A 26928-nucleotide genomic window follows, 5' to 3' on the forward strand; every position below is an offset into this window, starting at 1 on the left:
AACCCAGGTTTATGTGTGCAATCAGCTTGGCAGGCTCTGCTCAGCTCTGGTTAATTGGCCTTGCAGAAATCCTAGGGTTGGGTGGAGTGAATTCAGCTCCCCGAGGCTGTTGCATTGGCCTCATGGGTTTTGGTGAATATTTTTGCTCCCGTGGTGGCTTGGTGAGTCTAGGCAAAATCTGCTTTTCAGGAGGAAGGAAGCAGCTGTGCTGGGTGATCACGTTTTGTGAAAGTGAACCCAGTTTGGGCTGCTCGGTAACTGGAGTAACTGGTGTATACATAAAAATCTGCTATTTGAGTCCTCTAAAGTAAAATATCGAGAGACCTGTTCTGTTGAAAAGCCAAATTTGGTTTGGCCAAATATCTTTGTCCTGCTTGCTTGCTACTGACATTACACCAGGTTTGCTCTCACTAATACTCATATTACCCCTCTGTTTTTTAGGCATCATCACGCATTTAAATGTGACGAGAGGTTCAGAAGGCTCTGTGATCCCAGCTGGGATGCAAGAAGTGACCCAGGTAACTGCACACCACCGCGGACAAGGAAGGCTGTGGCTTTGGGAAGATCCCGGTGAGCAGGGACAGTGTGAGAGCAGAGTGTGGCATCCTAAGGGAGCTGAGTCCAGGTCTGGTTGTGTCTGCTGGAGGGATGGCATGTGCTGCCAGCAAAGAACAGGGGCTGCAGGAGCTGCTGCAGTCTTCCTCAGTGACTTGGAACAAGTCTACAATAAGTCATTTAATCGCTATGTGAGATCAGGACCCACCTAGGTACTGTAAGCAAGGCAGGGCAATTTGGAACTGAAACTCGATTGCCACTCAGATTGGTATGAAGGAGAACTGCATGCAAACAAATCCTTTTATGTTTTAGAATACAAAGTCGTTTTTTACAGCTTTTCAGCATAAACTTATTTGCCCCTTCAAATGTTTGCGTTGTTACCGAGCTTTTTCTTGTCAGAGGAGAAGTATTAGGTCCTGTAAAAAAATTCAGCTTATTGGATGTAATAACTTCTGCCAGCATCCATGAACTGTGAATTGGATGACTGATAGTGGCTGTAAAGGCTCAAGAGTTGTTCCAGTTGAACTGCCAAGCACAAGTTTGTAATGTGTATAAAGCTGGAGGGCAAAAAAACACTCTTTCCTAATACTTTTCTTTTTGGTGTGTGAGTGCACTATGAGCATCAGTGCACGACCAGTATCTCGCAACTGGAGATAGCAAAGTGATGCTGGGTGTGAGCTGCACACCCTTCTAGAGTGGGTGTTGTTAGGTGGCAATCTCACTTGGTCTCTTCCCAAGTATCTTGGGCCAAATTGACATCATTTTGTCATCTTACCTTCAGGACAGTGTGTTCTGTCCTTTCTATTTTGTCATTTGAATGAGATCAGTGTTTTGCACAATTGGTGCACGCTTTTCCTTTAACCTTTCTGACTTATTCTTTTGTATTCATGCACATCACACTGAGGCTCATGTTGGTATTTGTTGCAAACCCTTACAGTACCAGTCATCCACTGCTGCTGGGGAAGAGGGCTTGACAGCTTTGTTTTTTAAATCAAAGAAAAAAGCCCAGTGCATTCCTTTTCTGCTTTACTCACAGGATGCTGTACTCCCTGTCAGTGAGGGGGCTGTCAAATGTTTTGAAGTTAATTGTCAGCGAGGAATTGAAACACAGAAGTCAATGAGAAATTATCATTATTAAACTTTAATGGACATATTCTGTATATTAAAAATAATAATAAATCAGGCCTGACATAGCATAACAATTCATAGTTTTATTTTTAACTCTAGAAGGAGAATTGTGGGCATCTCCGAGAGCAATGTCACGCTGAATGTAAAGAGAGCAAGAGGAGAGGTGGTATGGCAAGCCAGAGGAGTGCAGTTGAGATGAACTATTTCTGTGCTAAATAACACAAGGAGCTTGGAATGTCATGAGCTTTTCAGAGCCTTGCCCTTTGTAAGCTGTGGACTCAAGATTAGAAGTGTTGATTTTGCCTCTTCCTCTCTAGTTTTTTGAGCAACTTAAGATGGCAACAGCCGACGTTGCCCCACCTTCCCCCCCCACCAACAACATTTCAGTCTATGATATATGGATTAAGGCAATAAACTGCATTAAAATTGCCCTCTTCCATTGAGGCTTAATGTCCAGTCCCAGATTATCAGGCTAATTCCCCACATTACCACAAGAAAAGGTGTAGTTATGTTAAGAGAGCAGGAGAATGCAGTAATGGGGATGGATTTGTCAGATGTTTCAGCAGTAATCCAGAGATGACACCAACAACAGCAAAGTGACCAAAGCGAAACAGAACAACTAAACCTGGGATAAAAGCTGTGAGGAAGTCTTACGATTTTCTCTTACAAATATCAGCATACAAATGTTTCTTTCTGTGTTTTCAGTAATAAAATTGAACAATGCTGTTCAGCCTAAGGGGTATGTCAGACATTCTGAATTTATGATGTGTTTGCTTTCAAAGTTCAGTAACTGACTCGTGCTTGACATTCAACCATGCAAAGGGAGCCAGTCATTATCTCTAGGCAGCTCACCTCGTTTCAGGCAATAGCAGCAATGTGGGTCTCCTTGTGGCAGGACCTGAGTGAGCTTCCATTACAGCTCCAGTAAAATTTAGGAGTGCAGCAAAGCACCATAGACATGACCAGCCCCAAAGTCAGCATGATACAAATGACCCATTTTATCTTCCCAGAGTATATGAATGGGAAGATGAGGATGGTGAGGATCACCAGAAGCAGCAGGAGCAGCACTAGTCTCTGCACGGCCAGTCTGTTGTCTGTCGGAGTGGTTTGGCCTCTGTTTAAAATGTCCTGGCTGCTCTGAGCCCAGCTGCTGCTATCCAGCCCTACGCCACAGACGTGTACCCCAGGACATGAGTCGGGGTGTTCCAAGAGCTCCATGATCTCTTCTTTGTTTGGAAGCGTGCGGATAAGTCCTCCTGACACAGAAGTGCTTTTTCTGCATAGCGGGCAGGTGATTATCCAGGTGTTCTCTTCTTTCCTGAGGATAAGCTTGAGGCAGACTGCACAGAAAGCATGCTGACAGCTCAGGAGCTTTGGGACCCGGTAAATGTTGTACTTGTTGAAGCACACCAGGCAGTCCGTGTCTGCTGGAGACGATATGGGTGAAGGCAGGTTGTTCCCTTCAAAACTGCACACCTCAGGAGAGCTTGGGTTTGTTACCATAGCAAGAGATGTTGAGTTCAGACAATTTCCTTCTGAAAACACTGTTCCCAAGGCACCCAGATTGTCTAGCTCTGTGCCTGCGGACCTCTCCATTTCTTTGCTATGCCCCTCAGTGAATGCCAGTCTCTCCACACCGGCAGCATTTTCTGCTCCGCTCATTCCTGCAGCAGGAGCAGGACTGACCTTCTCATCCTGAGGCACTGCAGAAGCTGTTGATTTCTCCTCGCTGCTTAGCTTATCTGTGGGTTCCTCCATGGAGGTGAACCTCAGTGCAGTTTGTCTTCCCTTAGCCAAAGGATTTCCCAAGTTTCTGTCTCCTTTTTTGTGTTCCTTTATTCTTGTTGTATGCGTGATGGAGTGACAGTTGTTTTTAAGTGTGTTTTGCTCTCACGATGTGATGTTTTTATGAGCTGGCGAGTTAATGATTAACTTGATGGACAAGACGTTTTACAATGGCTGATATCACTGAGCAATTCCCATCCAAAAGGAGATCCCATGGCGTAATGAGGCTGCAGCTTTGTTCCCTGGGACAGACAGAATGAGAGAATGGCACTATTATTATTAATGAATTTGTAGTTGATTTATTAAGGGTGATTTCTTTGGGTTCTAAGCACAGCCTTGTTGTGCTTGGACTGGAATTGTGCGACTGGTGTACAGAATGCAGTGCTTTGATTACAGAGTGAGGGACAAAAGGGCAGGAAAACTGTCCTGCTCCTTTCTTGCACTGGCTTTCTGCACGACCTTGGTGTCCTGTTCTCCTCTTTTGGCATTAGAACCACAATGAATATTACCTGTATGTGTCACAGATGCCTTCCACGTAGGGCTGACAGGAGAGATTTTGATCCCTCTGCCTAGGAAGTTGCTCTTGCACTGCTCGCTACCCTAGAACTTGAAGTAAAGAGTCAGTAAGGCACTGGCACAGACTGCTCAGGGAAGCAGGGGGTCACCATCCCTGGAGGTGCTCAGGGAACGTGGAGGTGCTGTGGCTTAGTGGGCACGGTGAGGGTGGTTGGGTTGGACTGGGTGATCTTTGAGGTCTTTTCCAACCTGTGATTCTTGGTGTTGAGCATTCAGTGTCTGATTGTTGTCGGTTCTTTCTTACAGGAGCACCACTGTTGGTTTTAGGTGTTAACTGAAGCGTGACTTGAGATCCTTGAGGTTCCCAGAGCCCTCAGATCTGGAAATCACCCTGGTAGGACTCTTCTCAGGAGTGGCCTTCTGGTAGGTGGCTTTCAGCTCTCCCCAAAAAACGAGTGCCTGAACAAAATTTCTTTCACTTGAAGGGTAAAATACAAACAGTTTTCTCAGTAAGAATCCCACGGAAGGAAGGAAGGTAGCAGAGGAAGGGTCACTGATAGCAGAAGGCTATGCTAGGTCAGAAGTAGCAGTAGGAGACACACAGTCCCAAGCCTGTAGCCTCAAATGCACCCGAATGCTCGAGCTATCTGTGTTACTGCACAGCAGCCCACCCCCCACAGCGGGGAGCAGCAGAAAGAGCTGAAACAACCGCAGTCAGAGGGGAGGGAATCCAGGAGGACTCTAATCTGATGAACTGCTGGAGCGTGGCTGGGGTGAGAAGAGCTCGTCCTCTGCCGGGAAATAGTAAAAGAGTCTTGTAAGCAAACTTCAGAGAAGTGTCTGCGTGTCGTGCCGTGTTTCTGCTGACAGAGGACACAGCAGCGTTTGATGGACTTTGGGGTGACCCCAAGTTTCAGGGCATGACGACCTAAGTTGAAGGAGCGGGCATCACGTGGGCCCTCCGCCCGCTTTCTGGTGGTCAGGTTGAACTGAGATCGTGGCTCTCCTGCACTGAGGAAGCGTTTGGGTGTCCAAAGGAACTGTCTGAATTCTGTCTCTGTGTCGCGATACCTTTGTTACGCGACCGTTGAACTGTTGCGCGGCAGCTCGGGCGGAACGCGACCGCGGGCTCGGACGGCTCAGCCCCGCTCCGGCGGCGCCACCTGGCGGCCGCTCCTCCCGCAGATGGGCGGGTCGGGGAGCACAGTGGTGGCGCTCTACCCACACCACTCCGCTCTCGACGGTGCCGCTCCATCTGCGCGTGCGCAGAACCTCCCGGTGGGGATGTCCCGCCAGCAGGCGGTCCGGACGCGGCCCGTCGGCCTTAGGAAGGTCCAGCGGCCTCGGCAGCCCCGCAGTGGCGCGGCCTCGAAGCCCTCGGAGGGCTGCGGGGGCCTCGCCAAGCAGCTCCGGGCCCTCGGCCTAAAGCTGCGGGAGGTGCCGGGTGATGGGTGAGTGGTGGGGGCGTGAAGGGTATGGGGCTGCCCCTCCTGGATGGGCGGGTCTTTGCCCCGCAGGGGTACGGGCGTGCCCCCTGTGCCCTCGGATAAAGCGGGGCATGTGCCCTGGAGCTCTCGCCTGGCACGGACGAGCTCTGGGTTGTGCTGGTTGGAGGGCTTCCCTAGCAGTGCGGGGCATGGGAGGACAGGGTTAGGCACGTGCCTCTTGAGAAGCTGCTCTGAATCCTAGGCTTGGCCTTCGTTCTTTGTCTCCGTGGCAGTTCAGGACAGCTTGGCCCAGCACTGTACCTGCTTTTGACTTGCTGTGTAGGAACTGATGACGTGTTTACTTAAATCTTACGTCCTTGCCCTGTGTTCTTGTAACCTCAGCTACTGCTGTCCAGCCTGTATTTTTCCTGTTGCTGTATAATTCATTGTAATGGTGCATCTTAGCAGTGCTGCCAACGCACTAACAGGTGATTTCTTGATCGTTAGCAACTGTTTGTTTCGGGCCCTGGGTGATCAACTTGAGGGACACTCCCGGGACCACCTCAGGCATCGCCAGGAGACAGTGGAATACATGATAAAGCATCGGGAGGACTTTGAACCCTTCGTGGAAGATGATGTTCCCTTTGAGAAACATGGTACGGTTTCCATAGGACACTGTTCTTCCATAGGAGCTGTTTCTCATCTCAGCACTTTGTTATGGTCAGTCTCTAGTGTTAGTCTAGTCTAGGAGAGTTGTCCTGGAGCTTGTATGAATTTAGGAGGAACTTGGAGAAGGGAAGAAGAAAGGCAAAGAGTCAGAATTTAGTGTTTTCATAGGGAGAGAATGAAACATGTGAGGTTAATCCGGAATATTGGTGGCTGTTGAGTGCTGATTTCCTCAGATTTCTCTTTCCTTGACATGTGATATTCTATAGTGTTAACCTAAAGGAAGATCCAAAGCAGAGACCAATACAGTCTTTGCTTTCATAGCCTTGAGGCTGTGCCAGGTGACATACAGATGATGCATGAAAGCGGTGTGGTCATTTAGTACATGGCACTTTTCCAGAGAGCTAACACAGAACTGATGGCCTTGGCATAACATAAGGTGTGCTTCATTTTCTGGAGTTTCTGTGGTCATTTAATACTCATAAACTTCTGACACTGCTGGATTCTTGCCCCTGTGGTCACCATTTAACAGTGGGATTTCCTTTCCAGAATGTATTTCTTGGGCCCCTTGTTGAAATTTTATTACTTGCTATCCTTGCTGTGCTTTTGGAACTGTCAGAAACAAGGTCTAAAACTCTTACGAATGTCTTGGTTTTTTTCTTCAGTTACCAGTTTGGCACAGCCTGGTACCTTTGCTGGCAATGATGCTATTGTGGCCTTTGCAAGGAACAATCAAATCAACGTGGTTATTCATCAACTGAATGCTCCACTGTGGCAGGTGAGAAAGAAGAGTGCTGTATTTTGGCTGAAGTTCTAGTTGATGGATACAAACAGTGCTGAAACTTTCTGATCCATTACGAGTGTGAAAATACTGGTCAGCAGCCATACTTAGCTTGGCATGGCAGAGAGCTGGCCATGATTTTTCAGCCTCAAGGCTTCAGTTAGGAGGATAGGGAATGAAAGAAAGCAATGAATGTTTGAAGAGTAAATATAGGGAGACAGAACAGCATGAGGGAGGAAGCTTTAAAACCTTAGGGTGGCATTTAATAGGTTCCTGGAAAGGCCTGTGTGCTGTGATCCCTTCTTACACGGGGAGACTGGAACAAATCATTCATTAGATCCCTTCTGCTCTCCTTTAAGTACATTCAGACCAATTTCAGATGGATTCCTGAATCCAAACCAATTTAAGCTTATATTTATATGGCAGCCATGAGTAGTAAGGTGTCTAACCTATGTAAATATCTCTCTCTCTCTTAAAAAGTGTGACACAGATAAGTAGGAATACTGATCTGCTTGACCTCTTGTATGGAGGTAATGACCCTACAGGAGAGGTCATGGAGGTGCTGTTCATGTTGTGCTGCTGTTCTGAGCTGGATACTGGTGTCAGCATACTTTTATTGATAGTTGGTACATCCTTTTGAAAATCTCAGACTCCTTTTTCTTCGTTCCCTGAGCATTCCTGGGTTGTGAATGCTGAGTTTGTGGTGAGGATCCGTTTGGTGTACCTGAGTGGAAGGGGTCTGTAAGCCCTCAGAACTGGTGTGAGAGCTGTTTGTAGTGTGAGCAGCCTCTAGAGGGGATCACAACATGGTGACAGTCTTTCCTAGTCACTAGATTCAACTAACTTAATGTTAGTCATACTGATTTCTTAATTTTACATACTTCTATATAATCCTTTATTTTTTCCCCACTATCTTCTCTTTGAAGCCCCAGCAGCATACTGGAAAGATTAGATTACAAAGAGAGCATTTCCAGAGAAGCAGATCAGCAAAATGCTTAAAGCAGATGGTGTGAATATCTCCTTTGGTTTCAACTTGAAAGCAGATGGTGCATTATCTTTTAATTTTAAGAAAACTATTTGCATACACTGCAGTTAAGCTGCAGAAACGTGAGCAGAAATGTTTGGGACCTGCAACAGTATCTCAAACTATGACCTACTCAGAAGCTCCATGGTGTTGGGCATCCGTGTGATGACTTCTTAGGGCTTTAATGACCTTCAGCTTTTCCTTTGTAGTGACTGAAAATGTCAGGCTACAAGTTAGTACAGACACATGGGTTATTTTGCTTGCTTTTTGGGTAACTCCTTCCCTTCTTCCTGTCTTTTTTTTTCTTTTTTTTTTTGACCTGCACATACCTTTAGCTTAAAATTCCATTGTACTTTGGAGAGAGTGCACAGTGAGGTTTCAATACTGGCAGCCCAAGAAATTGGCTGATTTTCAGTCTTTTAAGAGTTGCAGGATTTGTTAGATAACCATTTAGGCTCTGGCAAATGAAAAAATGTTGAATCTCAGATTTATTTTCAACGTGTTGAAGAACTTCATAGGATAAAAGGCAGGAGTTAAATGTAACCAAGTGTTGAGTTGGAACTCAGAGGTGAACAAGTGTGGAACAGGTGAATGGGGAATATCTGTTGTAAAACCCGTTGTTACTGCAACGTAGACTGCAGACTTGGTTGAAAGGTGACTTGGTGTAAATTCTGTAAGCTGGGGAGGGACGTAAAAGGATTGGGAAACTCTGGAGCCCTAAAGCAAGTAGGTTTTGTCATTTGCTTACTGGCTTCTTCTCTAGCAAAGGTATCAGATCTTTGAACTCTGGCTTGACAGGTAGGCAAGGGAGACTTGCAAATGTGGTGTAATACTCATTCCTTGCAGGAGTTGAAATGCAGTTAGCTTTTATCTCATAGATCGAGCTAAACTTCCATGGTGGGAGTTCTTACAAAAGCTTCAGCTGACAGAGCAAAGGAATGTTTGGTTATTAAAAATGCTCTTGAGTTAATAAATTCTCATGGTTTGTCTTGGTCTTTCTAAGCAAAACATCCACTTCGGATACAAATTGCTAGAACACTGTCTTGTCACAACTGCAGAATAAATCTTACTGTGGGTGACTGTTTCTGCTGTGGTCCTGTTTTGATCAAACTCTCTTTTTTTTCTTTACACTTGAGGGGAGAAAGGAATTGTAACTCGCAGGAATTGTTGACCACGGTCACTGAAAACGGGTTTGGAAAAGATCATCAGAAAACTGTAATTGCTTCTGCAGAAAGCTTAGAAAATCTTCTTAAGCTTACCATTAAAATATTTTCATGCTGTGTTTTGTTTGTAATGAAGTAACTGACCCAGCAATGCATCTTACCCTTTAGACAGAAGCTCTGTTGTTATTGTAGGTACATCTGGATTATTAGGTCAGCGCTTCCTGTTTAAAGATACTTCAGCAGCTATGTGCTTCTTTTCCTAGCACAGTGTTAATCATTACTTCAAAAAGTAATGCTAAGAAAAATGTGACTCTGGAGTGAAGTTCAAATCCTCATTTACAGTCTGATTGTTTCAATTAGATTCAAGGCACTGACAAAAGCAATGCGAGAGAACTGCATATTGCGTATCAGCATGGAGAGCACTATGACAGTGTGAGGAGGATCAACGATGATTCTGAAGCTCCAGCGTATCTTCGGATGGAGGTTGGTTGTGTCAGAGTGACCTGAGTCAGCTGTGGCTGATAACCAACAACTTAATGTTACCAGCTGATTTACTTTCTCATTTTTGTTGAGAGAAGAGTTGGTCCGTGTCCCATCCTGGGGATGGATGGATGGAAGAATTCCTAAGATCATTTTAATGAGTGCTGCCTGCTTTCTTGAGGCCATGGGTGAAGTGCTTAAATTACTGGCCTGGAAATTCATCTTGAACGTGATGTGCAACCTCATCTCAGTTAGGCTCAACACCTCAAATTTGAAAACAAATGGGAGGGAGGAAACAGATGGAAATGCATCATCCGGATACAATAACCTTCCTATCTCATTTTTTCGTATCAAGAAGTAAGCTGTGCTGTTGGCAGGGTTTGTCTGCACGCCTTCATATGGCGTGTGGAATTGTAATAAAATCAGTAATAAAATAAAATTTAAAAGCCAATGATGGTTAATTGGTGTGCCTGATCTTGTAGTATATGAGAGTTTTCTCCTCGGTGTCTGTGTGTGAATCTTGGGGTGGTGTCAGGGATGATAGAAGTTACACAGTTCCCAACCTCCTTTGATGGCTTTTTTTTCCTGCAAAATATGTGCTATAATTCAGTTTATGTCAGTGTCAGATTTTTTAAAATGGTATATGATGAAACTAATGTATGCCTGTGGGCTTTGCTTTTCTTTTAGATGCTCCCCAGAAGTGACTTGAATGAGGAGGAGGAAATAAAGCAGCAGAAGGATGATTCTGAAGTTGAGACTGAAGTTGAGATGGAAGCTGCTATACAAGAAGTGTGCAGTGCAACTGGGTGTTCAGTAAGTATGGAGTGCCCTTTTTGTGCTTCATATTCAAAACTCCTTGATACCCAAAGGAAAAACTGTCCTGGACAATGTCAGTACTGTAGGCATAAGTTAGGGTGCATATCATCCTAGAATCAATCAAGTACATACTTTGTATGGGTAGTGATTAGTTCTGGGAGGTTTGTCTTACAGTCTCACAAGGGAAAAAAAATTTGTTTTAAAACAAATTCTTTAAAATTTGAACATCCTGTACTCCACAAAATTGAGCTATAGTCATTGGATAACATGTGTGGTTACTGAAGATGCAGAGATCAGAAAGAGTCAAGAGTGAAATGCTTATGATGAAATAGTATACTGCTCTTTCCTGGTGTCTTCATAATTTGTTTTAATTTTTTTTCCCCCTCACTTTCTTGAGGAAGTTGAATATGAGCTAATGGAAACATCATAAACTCAAACAGCAGCCCCCTCCCAGTGGTGCAGATAGCTGTTGAATGGATGTTTGTATGTTGCTGATTTGAACTCTGTGATGTTATCTTTCTGTTGGACAGGACGTTGAGTTGGTAAGCCAGGTTCTGAAAGAGGAAGACTGCAACATAGAATCTGCAATATTTACCATCCTTCAAGTGAAGGAAGAGGAAATATTTAGTAAGTACATGGACTTTGTCACTTAGTGCTTCAGAAAAGTGCTGTCTGTCCTTAATGTTCACTGTAAACAGCAGTTCATCAGGGGCAGTGGCAGCAGAAGCTTCCTGTTAGCTGTGCTGCTGTCCCCACATAACATGCTCAGAGAAGTTTGGAGGGCAGGTTTTGTGTTCCTGCGTGCATAGCCTTTCAGTAGCAGTGCCAGTTAGGAGACTGACCTGGGACTGCTGTAGGCACTAAACTAAGTTCTTAATATGCCACTGAGCATACCATAGCCTATTTGATCTGGGCTGGATTTGTTCTGCTCTAAAATCTTGAAGAAGAAAAAAAAAAAAAAAAAAAAAACCTACCTCTGTGTAAGATTAATGATCCCTGGAGCCATCCTTGTGGCTTCCTCAGCAGGTAACTGTGCTTTCAGATAAATCTGAAAGATTTGCTCAGAACATCTCAGAGCATGTTCTGTCCTAGATCTGTTTTCTGGACAACCCAGGTGGGACCAAGTTCTTGAGCACCAGAGACCCTGGCTTTTCTTTTTGATGCTTGCAGTATCTTCCTGTGAAGTTACAAGAACTTGTCAGTAGAGATTTGTACCGATGCTTCTGAAAAATAACAGCATGCCACTGGGTTAGTGTGGAGAGACCCCTTTCTGCATTGCAGCAAGTGACAAACCTGTTGTCCTACGTGAGGAGACAGAAGTGAGCAGACTGAACTTTGTCTTTTTCTATATTTGATCCAGCTTCCCAAAAAATCACTATTCCAGAAAGCCTGGAAGAAGGAATTGGCTGACAGAGACAGCTTCTGTGTAGAGTGTCTGAGAAAAAACTCTGTTGTTGGTAGGTGCTGAGGAGCAGAGTGATCCCCAGAACGAAGATCAGAAATCGTGTGCCTCAGCTGCGTGTGAAACCTATGGAAATAAGAGTTTGCATCACCATGAAATGGGAAACAACAAAGGACAGGTTAGAGCTGATGGAGAGAGTCAAGCTAACAAGAACTCCAAGGTATGTGAATGGCGGTTTGGCAGTGATTGAAACATCCCCTAAAGAGTAGAGGAGTACTTGGGATTGCTTAACCAGCAACTACTTTCTCCTTTTAATTAAAAAGTACTTGCAGTTCCTGGATTTCGTTGCTGATAACAGCTGTGGCTTTTCTTGAAGTCTAGCATTTATTAATGACATATGGCACTGTTCCCAAAGTGACATAAAGCTCAGATAAATAGTCTGGAACAAACATTTTCTGGCAGCTGCTTTGGTATCTGCTTGTCTCCTTTCCACTGTGTTGTTTTTCCCTAGCTGGGCAGAGAATATCTGTTTTTGACTTTGTTTTCATTCTTCCCTTTTCAGGTGTCTAAAAAACAAAAGAGGGAACAGCAGCAGCTGGAGAAGAAGAAGAGACAGGAGGAGAGGCATCAACAGAAGGTCTTGGCCAGTAAGAGTAACTGTGCAGATAACAGCAGGAAAGAGGTGGACTCAGATAACCAAATAACCTTGGTGAAGACCGTCGCAGCTCTAAACTTATGACTGAATGTGCTGAGTGCTCTGGTGAGGAAGACAAAGGAAACCAATGAAGACAAATCTCCTCTTAGGGAAGCTCCCAAGTTGTTGCAGTGAAATAGGCTTTTGTGGAGATCTCTGAGTGCTTAGGAACTTTATTTCTTCACTTCCAGGGCCGGCAGTTACCCAGTAATCCTGCAACAACCTGTGTGAGAGAAGAATTTTAAACCTAACAAAAAAGCAGAGACTTAATTTCGTTGTTTTGGATTTAGGTAAAATTTTCCTCACACAGCAGCACCAGGCTTGTTTTGAGATCTCTTACTATGCTTAGATTTATTACATTGACTTTTTACTGTGGAGATCTATTTTTCTCTACTGTCAGGGAAAGTGTTAACAATTCTCAACTCAGGAACATGTTTCTTTGTATTTTTTGTCCTATTTAAATTAAAAAGAAGGGGAACAGAGTCCCAGAACTTAAAAAAGATTAAAAAGTGTCAGCTGATACTGTTAAACATGAGATTCCTCTTTTTCATCCAAGAGAGCAGACTCCTGAGGCTGCAGGGCCAGTTCATTCAATATGGTGAGGTCTTATGAGGCAGTAAAATACGAGCAGGCATGGAGTTTGTGCTGAGTGCTGTTACTTGGACATCTGGAATCTCATCTCCTTTGCCGTAGTCTGGAGCTTCAGGGCTACTCCAGAGCTTTAGTCCAAGCCAGGAGCTTGACTGTCATTGGTCTCTAAATGAAATTAGTATAACCAGTGGATCAAGACTTGGGGGAAAAAAAGCTTCCAAGCAGCAGTGGTTACTGGAAACCTTGCCTGCTTCACTCTGTAAATCAAGATTTTTTTAGGGTAGGATTTTCATCTTGAATTCCTCTCAGATACAGTCACTAGGTACTGTAGAATATGCAGCTTGAAACCTGTGGTGCTTTCTACTGCAGGACTGGGACTGAAGTGGAAGCCCTGCAGGACTTGGCCTTATATTTATGGCCTGCAGTATTTCAGCTTCACTCAGGTTTTGGACTTGTACCAAGCACCAGCTTTAAGAAAGCATGTGTGTACTTACACACAGCAGACAGCATGAGACACCTTAACAACCAGGGCAGAGGTGAAATTCTTTTCAAAGTAAGAAATGTTTAAAAAAACAACTATATGTAATCTGTGCGTTCTCTGGAGCTTCCAAACCAGCACAGAAATGTAGGTGCAACAGTGCTTTGCTGTTGGCTGGAGTGAAATGTGTTTGCACTCAAACCTTAGAGGGCAGTGTTGACCTGATGGGCTCTATCCCAGATAGACTCTAATTTCATTTTTTTCCCTTCTGGTAGAAGTGCTTGATTCAGGTTGAAGTCCCCTCTGACGATGGAAGCCTAATGCCCTGGCTGTACCCCATAGCTTTAGTAAGTAATTAACAGAGCTGATTGGCACCTGGGGTCTGGCCACCTTGTAGTGTTGGTGGATCCAATAGACCTGAGAGAGCTGCAGCTTTCCCACCCATTCAGGCACTGTCTTGAAACAACACAGTAGAAGTTGTCCTGGAAAATATTTTTTATTTGTGAAGATTTTTTGATGTATTTAATTCTGAGGAGCAGGCTCTCCTCGCGCACCAGTTCAGGGTCTGCAGGGAGGCTGCAGGTGCCTTTGTGGTGTGGTGGGTCTGGAGTTGAGCCTCGCTCCATCTCATTGCAGGAAGAGAATCTCAATTTAGAGCATTTCCATCACGTTTCAAGTGTGGCAACTCTAGCAGGAGGGGAGTGAGCCCTTGCATTTGATGTTTAAGTAATTCTGGTAGCTTTTGTTGAAGGTTTTGAGGTTCCTCTTGAAGCACTCTGCTGCCTTCTTGTCACACTCACAGGCTCCTTTTTGGCATGAATTCCCAGATCCTGGAGCAAAAGGAGGAGTGTAAGAGCTTTCAGATCTTCCCTGTGAACCCTAGGGGGTGGCTGAGGAGTGAGTCCTGCTGCCACCATCCTCCCCCTGGGGCATGGAGCTGTGTGGCTACAAACCAATAAAGGCCCTGAACTTCACCATGGCCCCAGCTGGTATGTTAGCACCGCTCCTGGCACCTTTCCTTCACTTCCAGCCCCTCCCCAGCTAGTGATTTCCCAGCCAGGGTGGTTGGAAGGACACTGAGGAAGGGATTCCCTGGAGGTGTGGGTGTCAGTGCCTCGCACCGTCTCTTACCACATGTGATCTGGCCTCCCTTGATGGTGACTTTGTATTTGGCAAGGTGGGGAACGCAGGTGAAGGATGACAACCTCTTGTAGCAGCAGTCGTGGGCATGGCAGCACCTGGTGTCACGTGAGGTCCCATCAGGGCAGGGTGGGGAGCAGAGAGGAAATCACCGTGCAAAGCTGCACCCACTTGCATGTGGCACAGCGCTGGCAGAGCAGCCTTGTTCACCTGGACATTCCCATTTCTCTGCCTCAGCAACTCGCTCTTACACCAAATGGCTGCTTTAATTAGTTAGCCCAGGATTGGCTTTCAAAAGGAGGATGATCCCTGATCAGTGAGCACGCTGCTCTTCAGCAGCTTTTAAAGACTCATGGAGGTTACACAGACAGTTTTGGTGCTGCTGCCTCAGCTCCAAGCCCTGTACGCAGGGAGAGGCAGAGAAGGCAGGTGATCTGAGATGCAAGAAAAACCACGTGTCCTTCCCTGTTCTGCCTGCCCCAGCTGCACCCTGCCTTGAGCTCCGGGAGGAGAAAAGGGCCAGCAGCACCCCTCTGCCTCCTCACTCACCAGTCGGTCGCATCCACCGGCCTCTTGGATCCCCCAAGGCCGCAGTGGCAGCCGTAGGCGTTGTAGGACCACGGAGACTTCCCGGTCTTCTCCTTAATCATTTCACCAAACTGAGCCAAGTTGCAGCCCGCGGGGGCCAGCCCTGCAACTGGAGACGTGCTGTTAGCAGTGTTGGAGAGAGAGCCCTCTCTAAACGGATATATATTTAGAGGAGCCAGCGGCCCCAGCCTTGTCCCATCACCATGCAGGGGGTACTCACGGCAGACGAGGAGCACCAGGAGCTTCATGGCCTCGTGGTGGGCAGCACTGGAGCAGGATGACCCCAAGGTGCCAAGTGTGCACCCAGCTGCACGTTTTATAGGCAGCGTGTGTCTGCTCAGTGCCGTTCCTCCTTTGATTTCTCCAAAGTGGGCAAATATTGACAGTCCTCACCACATCGGTTCCGCTCCGTGTGCAAGCTGCTCCTGACATCCTGCGGGCATGCTAAGGTGCAATTCTCTTTCTTGGAAACGTCGGGATGCCCTTTGATGGGAGGGCAGGGGAAGGTGATGTGGACTGGAATTGAGTGAAGTCTGGTCTGTGGTTATCTCAGTGCTCTTCAAACAGAGCTGGAGGGAGAGCAGGAACAAGGCCGTCTCTAGGTGGCTTTTGAAGGCACCGTTCTGTGTCTTACTGCTTACTCAGGTGGACGGGGAGAAAATGCAGAGTGCAAAGCATCTTCCCTTCCTGCTGTGCTGAAGCACGTGAGATGCAGAGCTGTGGCTTTTGCTGATGCTCAGCACTCAGTCCCAAGCAGTGCTGAATGTTGCATATCTTTAACAATATTCTTGGGGTCTGGCCGGGGTTGCTGGTAATAATAAGATCGGCACGTTTACATGGAGTTGCTTTTTTTTCTCCCCCTACACTGTCCACCAATTCCAGTGCTACTTTTGTCACTTGCACCACAGCTCACTTCAATGCATCTGAGCAAACAGACCCCCCCCAGTGGAGCTCCCAGTGAGCTGATTTGGACAGCCAGATGTCCGAGCAGAAAAACACACTGAATTCAAACAAGGAGAGCGTGTTTCAACTCATCCTGGTGTGCATCTGTCTGCTGAATCACCTCTGTCCCATCGATTTACTCCTCACAAACAGCAGCTGCCTGGCACAGGGCTGTGCTCTCCTTCCTTGTGGGTGCCTGCTGTGCAGCTGCTGGGGGACATTGCTGATTCAAAGGATACTTCCTCATTTTAGGGGTATTTCCCAGTACCCGTCATCACCTCTGGGACAAGATACGGTGTGAATTGCAGCTGGCAATGCCCAGGGCACGGCGGAGTGTGCTCCAGCTCCTGGGGTCACCAGCTCTGGTCACTGTTTCGGGGGTTTGCAGCACTGTCTGAGCCCTCCCACGAGTTTAGCTGTGCTGAATTTGTCTGTGGGGCAGAAAACCTGCGTGGTGAGGATGCCTGGGGCAGGAGGAAGCCCGAGCTGCCTTTTCCTTAGGGGCGTGCTGGACAGTTGTTGCAAAATAAGGCCGAAACATTCTTTTCTGATGAGAAGCATGTTTTGTTCTGCTCTGACTGTGAGGCAAGTGTGATTTCCCCGCCGCCCCATCGCAGCAGAGCTCGTTGGCACCCAGCCCTCCTGCAGCACCACGCCTGGCCGCTTCTGCAGCAGCTTCCACTTCTACCTGGGGGCAGCTGTGAGTTACAGGGCTCTGAAGGCTGAGGAGTGCACACGAGCACCACTGGGAGATGCATCGCCCTTCGAGGAGCACAGACTGCCTTCTGCTTTCTGCAGAAAGGGGATGGTACCCGCAGGCAGTGATACAGGCAGGCTGTGGATCCTGCTGCTCAGCTCTGCTCCTTAGGGCTGCGTGGTTTTCTGTTGGTGTGTCTGCATTAAGCCCTGCTGACACATGAGCTTCCCCACCACGCTGCAGGCTCTCACTGCACGCAGCGGAGCGGCGTCACACAGAGGACCAAAGCTTTGTGCTCTCTGGTTTTATTTCGGAGCGACATAACAAGATTCTGCAGCAAAGCAAGCAGAGGGAGCCAGCACCTCGGAGCAGCGATCTGCAGACAGGGAGCTGGAGCCAAAGGGGGTGAATGCCAACAGCAAGGCTGCTTCCATCATCTCGCCCTTCGCCGTGACGAGGTGCAGGTGTCTGCTCCTCCCTTGTTTTTCCGAGCACAAACATTACATCTGCTCCTCGGATGCAGCACCCAGTGACGCAGCTTCACAAAAGCGTGGTCGTCCTCCCGCTGCAGCCAAAAAAGCCCTGAAGAAGACGATGGGGAAGCGCTCCTGGCGCTCTGAGCTCAGATCTCCTGGCTCTTCTGCTTTGCTTACCAGCACGGAGGTGGCTTTATTACGAGGAGCCCTTCTCCATCAGCAGCGCCCACCTCGGCCTCGACACCTGCGCAGCGCCCGGCCGCGTGCCCGGCACAGCACAGCCAGCTGCTCACACCTGCAGGCCGCGCGCTGGCACCGCGACCCGGACCCTAAGGGAGCGAGAGCAAGCGTGGCCCTGGGATGGTGCACGTAGGAAAACCCAGCGAGCTGCCGGGCGGGCAGCGGGGCGAGGGGATCGTGTATCACACCGTGGGGACTTACTGCAGGCAGGGACGCCTGGCTGGGGCACCTCGAGGCGTTGGCTCTGTCCCACGCGGCAGCGGCGTGCAGCCAGCTTGGCGTAGCAGCAGGCACGGAGCAGGCAGCACCTGCAGGGACAGAGGCAGCCTGGCCCTAACTGAAACAGGCTGCTAGCTGCTCGCCAGCCTGCCCACAGCAACTCTGCTAGCGGGGGTTGCATCCCCTCCTGCGCTGCACCGGGCAGTCCCCAGCCCTCTCCCACTTCTGCCCTTCCCACTTCTGTTCCCACCTCTTCTCAGTCTCCCCCTGCAGCCTTTCGCAGAACCCCGGCGTATCCCAGGTGGGAAGGGACCCGTGTGGGTCACCGAGTCCACCTGCAGGCTCCTGCCTTTCTGCATCCCGGCTTTCAGACCTGCCCTGCCCTCTGCTGCCATTCCGTCCCTTTCGGCGGTGCTCCGTGCCTTGACAGGGCTGCAGGAAGGGCTGAGCACTGCCCCACTTTCCCTAAATCCCGTTCCCCTCATTTTGCTGCTTGCTGATGCTGTACCGGTCTGTGAAAGCAGCACGACCACGGCCCCATCCCGATCCGCAGCCGTGGGCAGTCAGGTTTCCCACGGTGCTTCCCTCCAGCCCCGGAGCAAACGTGTGCGGGTGCTTTCCACGAGCTGCAAGCATGCCTGAAGCGAGAGGAAAACGGCATTTTGTGAGCGAGATAAACAAGCCCCGGGAGCTGGAGCAGAGCAGGTTTGGCTGGGATCTCCTTTTCTGTCGCAGCTGCACTCACCGCAGGCGAGCAGCAGTGCCGGCATCAGCAGGACCTTCATCTTCCTCTCGCCTGCACCTGGAGGAGACACGGGTGCTGCCCTGCCAACCTTGCCCTGCTGAAATCAGGTCCCACTCCTCCAGAAGTCGCAGGGAGGGAGGCAGGAGGGCTCTTGGTGCTGCCTCTTGGCCGAAAGCGAGCCTGTTCCCACTCGGTCCCACCGCCCACCCCTCCAGCTCGCGTCCCACCGCCCCTCGCACCAAAGACGACTTGGCAGCAGCACCTCCCCAGCTGAGATTTCCCCTCAAAGCACTTCATCTCCACGCAAAGCAAACGGCGCTGCGTGCCGCCTCCTCCCGACACCCCCGGGGTCAGGATGGGGTCTCTCACCGGGACGTGGCACCGGATCCGTTTCCAATCCCTCCCCGCCGGCCGAGCGCTGCCCTGTGCCTCCGGCTCCCGCCTGGAAGTGCCGCGGTGCCTCTCGCGTGTCCCCACGCTCCGTCCTGCTACGCCCCGTCCCTCTCCGGCCAAACCCACAGCGTGGTGTGACGCAGCCTGGAGCCCCTCGCTGCCGTCTGGGGACCCCCACGCAACCTCCCAGTGCCCCCTGCTGCTCTCTGTAGCTCCTGCTACACTCCCAGTGCTTTCTCTAACGCCCCACTATCCCGCTGCTGTCCCCCAGTACTGCCCTGAGCACCCCTAGTGCTATCTGGAGACCCCCAGTACTGCCAAGAGCTTTCCAGTACTCTCCCAGCCCCCCCCCATTGCTCTCCAGATGCCTTCTGGACTTTCAAAGTGCTCTCAGTTCTGCCTACGGACCCCAGGCATCCTTCCACCTTCACTTTTTGAGTCCCACACCTTATCCTTTCAACCTAGACTTCGTCTTATGCTTCAAAATGCCACGTGGAGGATCCAAACCTCCCAATTTTTGATCACAGTCCCCTTTTGGCCATCCAAAGACTGACTTTAAAGGCTCATAATCTTGCTTGTAGGGCCCAGACTCTACGTTTTCTGTCTAGAGCGTCATTCTTTGTGTCCACAAGTTCAGTTCTGGGGTGCAGCTCTCAGTTTTGAGGGCCTGGAGCCCCATTTTGAAGCTCCATTGCCCCATTTTCAGCTTCCCAAACTGTTGTGGTGATCGAAAGCCGCACTTCGAGGGTCCAAAATCTCATTTTGTGTGGTGCTAGAAGAGTACCAGCTGTCTGTAGGCTGCACCTGGGGGCACTGGGGTTTAATTGAAGGGGCTCTGGGTAATGCTGAGATTCAGTGGAAAGGCACTGGGAGCCTTTAGGCGACACTGAGCAGCACTTAGAAGGGTACTGGAGGGCTCAAGACAGTGCTGAGCTGCACTGGGAGGGCGTAGGGAGGTTATCGTGGGGTGCTGTGCAGCACTGGGAGCATATTGGGGATTTTTAGCGAGGATTGGGGTCCACTGGGAGTGTGTTAGGAGGCTCTGGGCGGCGCTGGGAGGTGATCGAGAGGCTCTGGACAACACTAGAGGGCAGTGGGAGCGCACTGGGAGATTCTAGGCAGCACTGGAAGGTGTTCTGTATAGCACGGGGTGGTACTGTGTGTGTTAGGAGGCTCTGGAATGTACCAGAGGGCACTGGGAGGGTGCTGGGAGTGCCCTGCAGTGCTCCAGCTCCCAGAAGACCAGCACGATGTAAGCACATCATTTATTTTCACGGCAATTAAGTTCAACAGGAACACGGATCCGTGCAGAAACCCGGCTCCAGGTACAAAACCCGCCTGGAGCAGAGGGGCCAAACCCGAAGGCTCTTCACTTTGCCACAGACCCACTCATCACCTGCACTTGCCCTTGGGGTACAGGACGTAGCGGCGGCTGTAGCTCTGCGCGCTGCTCCGCAGGCACAGCCCCAGGCTGCGGTCACACTCGCAGGACAGCCGGGCACACCACGAGTCCCTCTCTGCGGGCAGCACCCATTTCAATTCCATATCATTTCGAGGTGGGGGGAGCCCCGTTTTCAGCTTCCCCACTTACTGCAGGTGAGGCGGCCGCCGTGCCAGCTGTACCCGTAGCGTTGCCGCTTGGCGTCGCAGCGGTGCTGCTGGAGGCTTTCATAGCAGGCATCGTGCAGCTGGCAGCATCTGCGCAGGGCTCTGAGCTCTGAGGGCTCTGAGCCTTCAGGTTTTCCCCCTTAATTCCCCCCATTCGAGTGCACAGAATGACAAACTTGAGCAGGGAGCTGTTTAGATGGGTGCTCACCTGTCTGTGGCATCCTTGGGCTGCCCACGGCCCCCCACGCCGCAGTAGCAGCCGTAGAAGGAGTAATGCAGCAAGGCGTTTTTCCCCGTCATCTTTGTGATCACCTGCTGCAGCTGCCAGAGGCTCCCACCAGCCAGCACCGAGCCTGGGGGGGGGAATCGGTGCCATGACAGAAACCCTTTTCTCCCCTTTTTTTGTCACCCTCCTGCTATCCCCCCGTGCAGTCTTCCACCACCAAGTCAGCACTCTGACCTGCTGCGGTGCGGAGGGAACTCATCCCCAGCGCAGGGGAGCTGTCATGTGGGGGGGATTATGTGTCTTCAAGAGGTCGTGGTGGAGAGTGAGAGCACGAGAAAGCTGCAGCTCTGATGTCTCTGTGTGATGCAGGTGTTGCTCCCTGGTGGCTCTGGTGAGGATGCTTACCCCAAGCAAACAGCAAGACCAGTGCAAGGAGAGCCTTCATCTTTCCCACCGCCCTGGAAGAGGAACCCAACGCCAGCTCATCTCCCCATTGCACCACCAAGCCTCTAGCAGCCAGTGCCCTCCCTCCTTTTTGCTCCCCAGCTCGGGGTGGAGAGAGGACCACAGCTTCAGCAACAACCACTGCATTTGGGGCATCAGGGATGGATCAGCAAAGGAACGGTGGAGAGCGGGAAAAAAGCGAAACGTAGAGAAAAGCAGGAAAAGCTGGAGCCCTTGAGGGACACAGCCCTGGGCTGACATCTCAGACAGCCTCTCCTCTGCTGCTCAGCCCTTCTTTCACTGCCTGTGCCTCCATTCCCGCTTATGGTTAAGGTAGGAAAGAAAGGAAGGCGTTCCTCCACCCCTGCTCACCTCAGGAAAGTGTCCGCTGCTCGCAGGCTGTGTGATTAGCGTGGCTCCATTTATACAGGGCTTGCTCCCACTTCCACAACCCTTCTGTGGGACGCTCAGCTCATCCAACTTCTGCGAGTTGGGCTTTTCTGTAAAGGAGAAGGCACCATCCTTCCCCTTCATGTGAATGCAGGAAATCCCCCCACCTCATCTATACCAGCACTTCCAGGAAGGCGATGCACTCTGCCCTGACCCCAGCAGCTCGGGTGTTTTACTCTGCCTTGAGCAGCCCTGCTGGTGCTGGACTGTGGGATAACCAGCCCTGATTCAGCAGGTGTAAATCCAAGCCCTGAAAACGGTTAGCAGGGGGAGGGCAATCCTCAAATACTAGCAAAAATGGCTCTCCTGACAGAGCACAAAGGGAAGGGATGAACATCTGGCTCCAAAATATGAGGTTTGCTCTTCGTGTCAGCTCTGGGAGTGAGTTCAGGGGAGAAGCCAACAACTCCAGTTTCAGTGCAGGGAAATTTTGTTGACAAACCCCAGGAGGTTTTACTTGGTGGCACGCGTTTGTCCCCATTTCTCAACGCTGAGGGTTGAGCAGCTCTGTAATGGAACAGACCCATCCCTCGGTGGTACAACAACAAAACACCACAGAGCATTTTTCACACCTTTTATTCAATTCCTTCTTGCTGAAATCAGTAGAGAAAAGAGAGGAGAAAGGGACAAGGACACACTTCTGGGGAGTGGGGATCTGCAGCCATAGCATGTGCCCCGCTCACCCTGCGTGTCTGCTCACTGGGAGGAGGGCTGCAGCCCCTACTGCACCCACATCACTCTGTGCTTTCCCCAGCAGTGAGGAAAGGCACTCAAAACCAGCAGGCGTGTGAGGATTTCAGCACTGGAGCTTGCTCCCTCGGCACCTCAGCTTGAAGTAGAAGCGGTAGGACTCGTTGTAGGAAGGCAGAGTGCTGGCAAAGCACAAAGCCACGGCCCTGTCACACAGGCAGGTCTCTCTCTTGCACCAGCTCTGCTTATCACCTGCGGGGGACAAATGTGATGCTCTAACCCAACACTGCTGTGCCACGGTGTGCTGTCCCTCACCGCCTCGCCAGGCAACCTGCTCACCAGCACTCACCACAGGTGATATCCCCATCGCTGGCATTGAATTGGTAGGGGGTTATCAGGGGGCTGCAGCTGCCCTCTCGCAGCCGCCTGTAGCAGCAGTCGTGGGCACGGCAGCAGCTGTGGGAGACACTGCGTCAGAGGCAAAGGAAGCACCAGCCCCAAAATGTAAAGGGTCCGGGTGCAGCGTGTGGCCTGGCAGCAGTGCAGTTTTCCAGGTGCTCACCTGTCAGTGGGGTCCACTGGGGTCCCTCTGCCCCCGATGCCGCAGAAGCAGCCATACCAGCTGTAGGAGAGCAAGGCACTCTTCCCCGTGGTCACTTTGATCATGCGCTCCAGCTCCAACACGCTGCTGCCTGCTGGAGGCAGCCCTGCAGAGAGAGATTTGGGGACAGAGTGCCACCAGCACGGCCCTCCCCGCCCCCCCCAAACACATAGCTGGGAAATGGCAAAGCTCAGACAGAAAGACATGCAAAGCCCATGAGTTTGGGTGGTGTGTATGCTTTGGGGGTAGGGGTGAGACCCCAGCCTTGCCGACCAACTCACCACAAGCCAGCAGCAGGGCGAGCAGGAGATTCCTCATCTTCACGGCGGAGGGAGTGGATGGTGAGCAGCACCCTGGGGCTGGTGATGAAATGGGGGCAATAAAATCCCACCCTCCTCTCCCTGAGGCTTGGCAGGTTTATATGGGTAGATAGGGGAGAGGCCCACCCCCTGTCCCCTGGCGGTGGCCCATCCTCCCCCCTTTTGCATGAAACCATGAAACCTCGCTTGCTGTGGGGTTGGGACGGGAGCGTTTTGTGCCCCAAAGTGGATATGTGGCAAGGTGGAGGTTCTGGCTACAGACATGGTGCTCCAGCCTTGGTGGCAAGGCCAGCGGGTGCTGTTACCAGCTTGTCCCCTGCAGCCTTCAAGTTGGTTGCCCTTAGGTCTTTCCCTTGTGATCATCCTCGAATCTGAGACAACCGGTGCATGGGAGAGAGCCTGAGGCTTCGGAAGGGCTCTGCAACATGAGAGCATGGGCAAAGCAGGCTGGGAGCCATGGGAGCCCCACGGGGCGATGGCTTTTGAGCACAGCTTACTGAATCACTCCCCCCACGACGTGATGCAAAGAGAGGCAGAGCACCGGAGGAGATAACAGACAAAGGCTGCTATCGCTGCGGAGGAGCGGGGCGGCCCAGAGCAAACAGACACAAGGGCTCTATCCTTGCCCTGCTCCACCCTTGGTAACCAGCCGGGATCCTAAGGAAGGAAATCTGACAGCAAGAAAACGGTGCTTTGGTGGCACAGTGTGGAGGGATGAGGCTGGAGGCAGCTGCCCTCCCACCCTGCCCCACAGCGGGTGGGCACTGCCTTAGGGTGGTGACGGCTCTTGGAAGGAGCTCCCATCCCAGTGGATGCTTCTGGGGTTTATTCACCCAGTTCTGCCCAGCGGTTGCTCGGCTGGGGCTGTGAGGTCGCCCTGCTGCCACGCTCCCGGCGCTTAAACGCTTATCCCGAGCAAAGCAGAAAGCTCAGGTCACTTCTGGGGTTAAAACAGCAAGCTTTGGCTGAACCACGGCAGCGACATGGCGCCCGGAGGACCGCGACGGGTGGGGGCGCTGTGCCCAGCGCGGCCGCTCCTCTCGGTGGTAACCGGAAGTGAGGGCTGTCGCCGTGGGAACGCGGCTGTGTTTACCGGCGGGCGCGGGCGGCCCCGGGCTGGTAGGTACGAGGCGGCGGGGCCGGGCCGTGGGGCTGGGGCATGGCCGTGGGGCTGGGGCATGGAGGCTCTGCTAGGGAGCTGGCGTGCGCTGTGGGGTTGGGGCTTACCCTGCAATCAGGGCCCGCTGCCACCCCAGGCTATGGGGGCACAGTGCTTTGGCCCCGTGTGGGTGCTGCAGTGCTCCCCGTGGGCACCCGGAGTCGAATTGGCAACACATGCAGTGCTTGGGGGGGGGGGGGGGGGGCTGGAGACCCCCACTTGGACGTGTTGCACTGCGGTGGCTGTGGTTGGTTTATTCGTATGGGGTGTGTGTGTACGACCATGTGTATCAGAGTGCATATAAGCGCTGCAATGCTTTCAGGAGCTCCTCTTTGTTGCCTGGGAGCGTGTGTTTGTTGGCAGGAGTGGATCTAACACCCGTTGTCCCGTGTGGCTGCGGTTGGCCTGCGGGGTGTGAGCCCCAAACTGGGCACGGGTGCAGTGGTTGTTCCATTCCTTCTGCTTATTTTGTGGAGCCTAGTCAGCTGTAAGCCGTTCGTGCACTGATGTGTGTCCTGATGTCTCTGACCACCAGCACTGAGCTGCAGTGGTCGGACAGCGACTTGCCAGATCTTTGCTATCAGATGGTATGCAGCACGAATTCTGCAGGGAGGTTAAAGCCATTTCAGGCCGTTTCCTGTAACCTTTCATTCTGCTTTCCCATCGGCAGGCGTCGTGGGAAGCAATGGCCACAGCAGTTCTTCTGAACCCAGAACCACTTTGCTGCTACTCCCCTTCGAGCACGGCGCTCTCTGTCTTTCAGCCAAACGCCATCACCATGCACGTGACCCGGCCAAAATCTGCCAAGGGACGCAGGAGGTCGACCTTCAGTTACTCTGGGACCACGGACACTTATCCCTGTGGAGTGCCATCGTCACCACTGGCTCCACACGATGTACGGAGCGGCCGGAGAGCATCACCCACAAAAGCAGTGTTCCCCGCCGGCCAGGTGTCCCCAGAGGAGATCCCTGAGCTCCTGCAGCAGGTGCCCTTACGGAGCTCGTCCTCCCTGAACAAATACAGAGTGCTCCCCTCCATCGGCCGGAAGGGCTTGGAGGCTGCAGCGCAGCAGAGCGACCATTTGGGGGCGAGCTGTGGGCAGCAGGACGCTCAGAAAACTGCAGTTCCCTCTGAAGAGCGAGGGTCACCGGAGAGCTGCGTCCCTAGTGAGGAAAGCTTGTGTGCTCCCGAAATGCTGGGAAGGAAAATGAGGCAGCAGAGCCCTTTGTTGTCAACTCTCAGTTTGGAAGAACCGTGTTTGCTGCTCGCTATTCGGTCTCCCTCTGGGCAGCGGTTTGAACATCACTTCAAGCCCACAGACAGTCTCCAGACGGTCCTTGAGATGGCAGAACACCAAACAGCTGCCAGATACGAACGCTGCAGCATCGAAACCACGGAGGTGCCCAGAAGGAGCTTCCATGACCTCGGCAGGTCCTTGCAGGAGTGTGGGATCCCCCACAAATCCGTGCTGTGCATCCGGCAGGCCGAGCAGCAGGATGCTGACCCGTAGGCATGGGCTGAGCACCAGAGCAGCGTGGTCTTCCTCATCTTCCTAAAAGTTCCCTTGAAGCAGACTCGTGGGTACAGAAAGCACGTGTTGAAGTGGATCTACGTGGGCCCACTGCACGGACGCTGTCTTTTTTTTCCCCACAAGTTCCTTCCTGAGTGCCACCAACTTTGGCTTTTGACATTGATGATTTCCTCCTTTGCCATTTGTTCTGTTCATGGAGCAGGAAGCTTCTGCGTCCTCTTCTCTGTTTCAAGAAGGTGCCACTTCCCAGAGGGGATCATGCATTTGGGAAGACAGAAGTAGAACTATTTTACTCTGTAAAACTCAGCCAGATTTTGGTTGAGGGATTTTCTCCTCCGCTTTTCTTCTCTTGTTTGATGAGTGGTAGTAAAGAGGAGCTGGACAGCCAAGGTGGGATGTTGCAAACTGCTTCACTTAGTGCTTCTATGCTGAATTTAGTCTTCAGGCCCAGCAAGTGCTGCTGTGGGAGTTGGTTTTGGGTTTGTTTTTTTCTTGCATTTAATTCTCTATTAATTGGATTTGAGTGAGGAATTGGCTCACGTAGCAGTTCTGTTTTACTGAACCGATGTGGCTCTTGCAGTGTTGTTTCATCAGAAAAAGCCATTTTGATACGTCTGTGCTAAAGAAAACAGACAGCTTGCCACACAGCTGAGCTCATTTTATAATACTGTGAGGCAAAACCCAGGCTTTTCAGCTCAACAGAATTACCAGAGCAGCTCACAAGAGCAGTAACAGTAGACAACTCACTATTGAGAATGCTGAATTTCGTTCCAAAATCAGTGTTCAGGGGTCTGGGTCTCTGCTGCAGCAATGGCAGCATCTTCAGGGAGAGCAGGGCTGCTTTGATCAGACCTCTCAGCCACTGTTAGGGTTCTTTGAAGCAGTTTTGAGATCATGGGCAGCTCAGGACCTCTGATGTGGGTGGTAGAACAGCACAGCAGTGTCAGCACGCA

The 26928-nt window shown here is 50.7% G+C and overlaps 5 protein-coding genes across 5 annotated transcripts; 2 read left to right on the forward strand and 3 right to left on the reverse strand.

Annotated features, from left to right (window-relative positions):
• Positions 1–2084: 2084 nt before the first annotated feature.
• On the reverse strand, positions 2085–3756 carry RNF186 (ring finger protein 186). Its single transcript, XM_065737803.1, has one exon. The coding sequence runs from the start codon at positions 3439–3441 to the stop codon at positions 2542–2544; it is 900 nt and encodes a 299-aa protein (XP_065593875.1). The 5' UTR covers positions 3442–3756; the 3' UTR covers positions 2085–2541.
• Positions 3757–5268: 1512 nt separating this feature from the next.
• Positions 5269–12517, forward strand: OTUD3 (OTU deubiquitinase 3). Its single transcript, XM_065738134.1, has 8 exons — positions 5269–5435; positions 5919–6067; positions 6743–6855; positions 9406–9528; positions 10213–10338; positions 10872–10968; positions 11803–11963; positions 12306–12517. Exons 1-8 carry the CDS (start codon positions 5269–5271, stop codon positions 12480–12482), a joined length of 1113 nt encoding a protein of 370 aa, XP_065594206.1. The 3' UTR covers positions 12483–12517.
• Positions 12518–13983: 1466 nt separating this feature from the next.
• Positions 13984–23283, reverse strand: LOC136049777 (uncharacterized). The gene is made up of 10 exons (XM_065738271.1): positions 23247–23283; positions 22927–23071; positions 22714–22820; positions 18554–18610; positions 18317–18446; positions 17791–17897; positions 15455–15541; positions 15196–15343; positions 14638–14744; positions 13984–14336 (listed from the first exon to the last, which is right to left on the reverse strand). Exons 1-10 carry the CDS (start codon positions 23281–23283, stop codon positions 14194–14196), a joined length of 1068 nt encoding a protein of 355 aa, XP_065594343.1. The 3' UTR covers positions 13984–14193.
• On the reverse strand, positions 20274–21316 carry LOC136049689 (basic phospholipase A2 homolog). The gene is made up of 4 exons (XM_065738137.1): positions 21186–21316; positions 20763–20907; positions 20538–20644; positions 20274–20463 (listed from the first exon to the last, which is right to left on the reverse strand). Exons 1-4 carry the CDS (start codon positions 21223–21225, stop codon positions 20339–20341), a joined length of 417 nt encoding a protein of 138 aa, XP_065594209.1. The 5' UTR covers positions 21226–21316; the 3' UTR covers positions 20274–20338.
• A 1831-nt stretch (positions 23284–25114) lies between the features above and the next one.
• On the forward strand, positions 25115–26293 carry UBXN10 (UBX domain protein 10). The gene has a single exon (XM_065738135.1). The coding sequence runs from the start codon at positions 25130–25132 to the stop codon at positions 25952–25954; it is 825 nt and encodes a 274-aa protein (XP_065594207.1). The 5' UTR covers positions 25115–25129; the 3' UTR covers positions 25955–26293.
• The last annotated feature ends 635 nt before the right edge of the window (positions 26294–26928 follow it).

Source organism: Cyrtonyx montezumae, unplaced genomic scaffold, assembly GCF_038088225.1.
Source record: "Cyrtonyx montezumae isolate F1298 unplaced genomic scaffold, pur_monq_1.0 scaffold_21, whole genome shotgun sequence".
Lineage (NCBI taxonomy): Eukaryota > Metazoa > Chordata > Aves > Galliformes > Odontophoridae > Cyrtonyx > Cyrtonyx montezumae.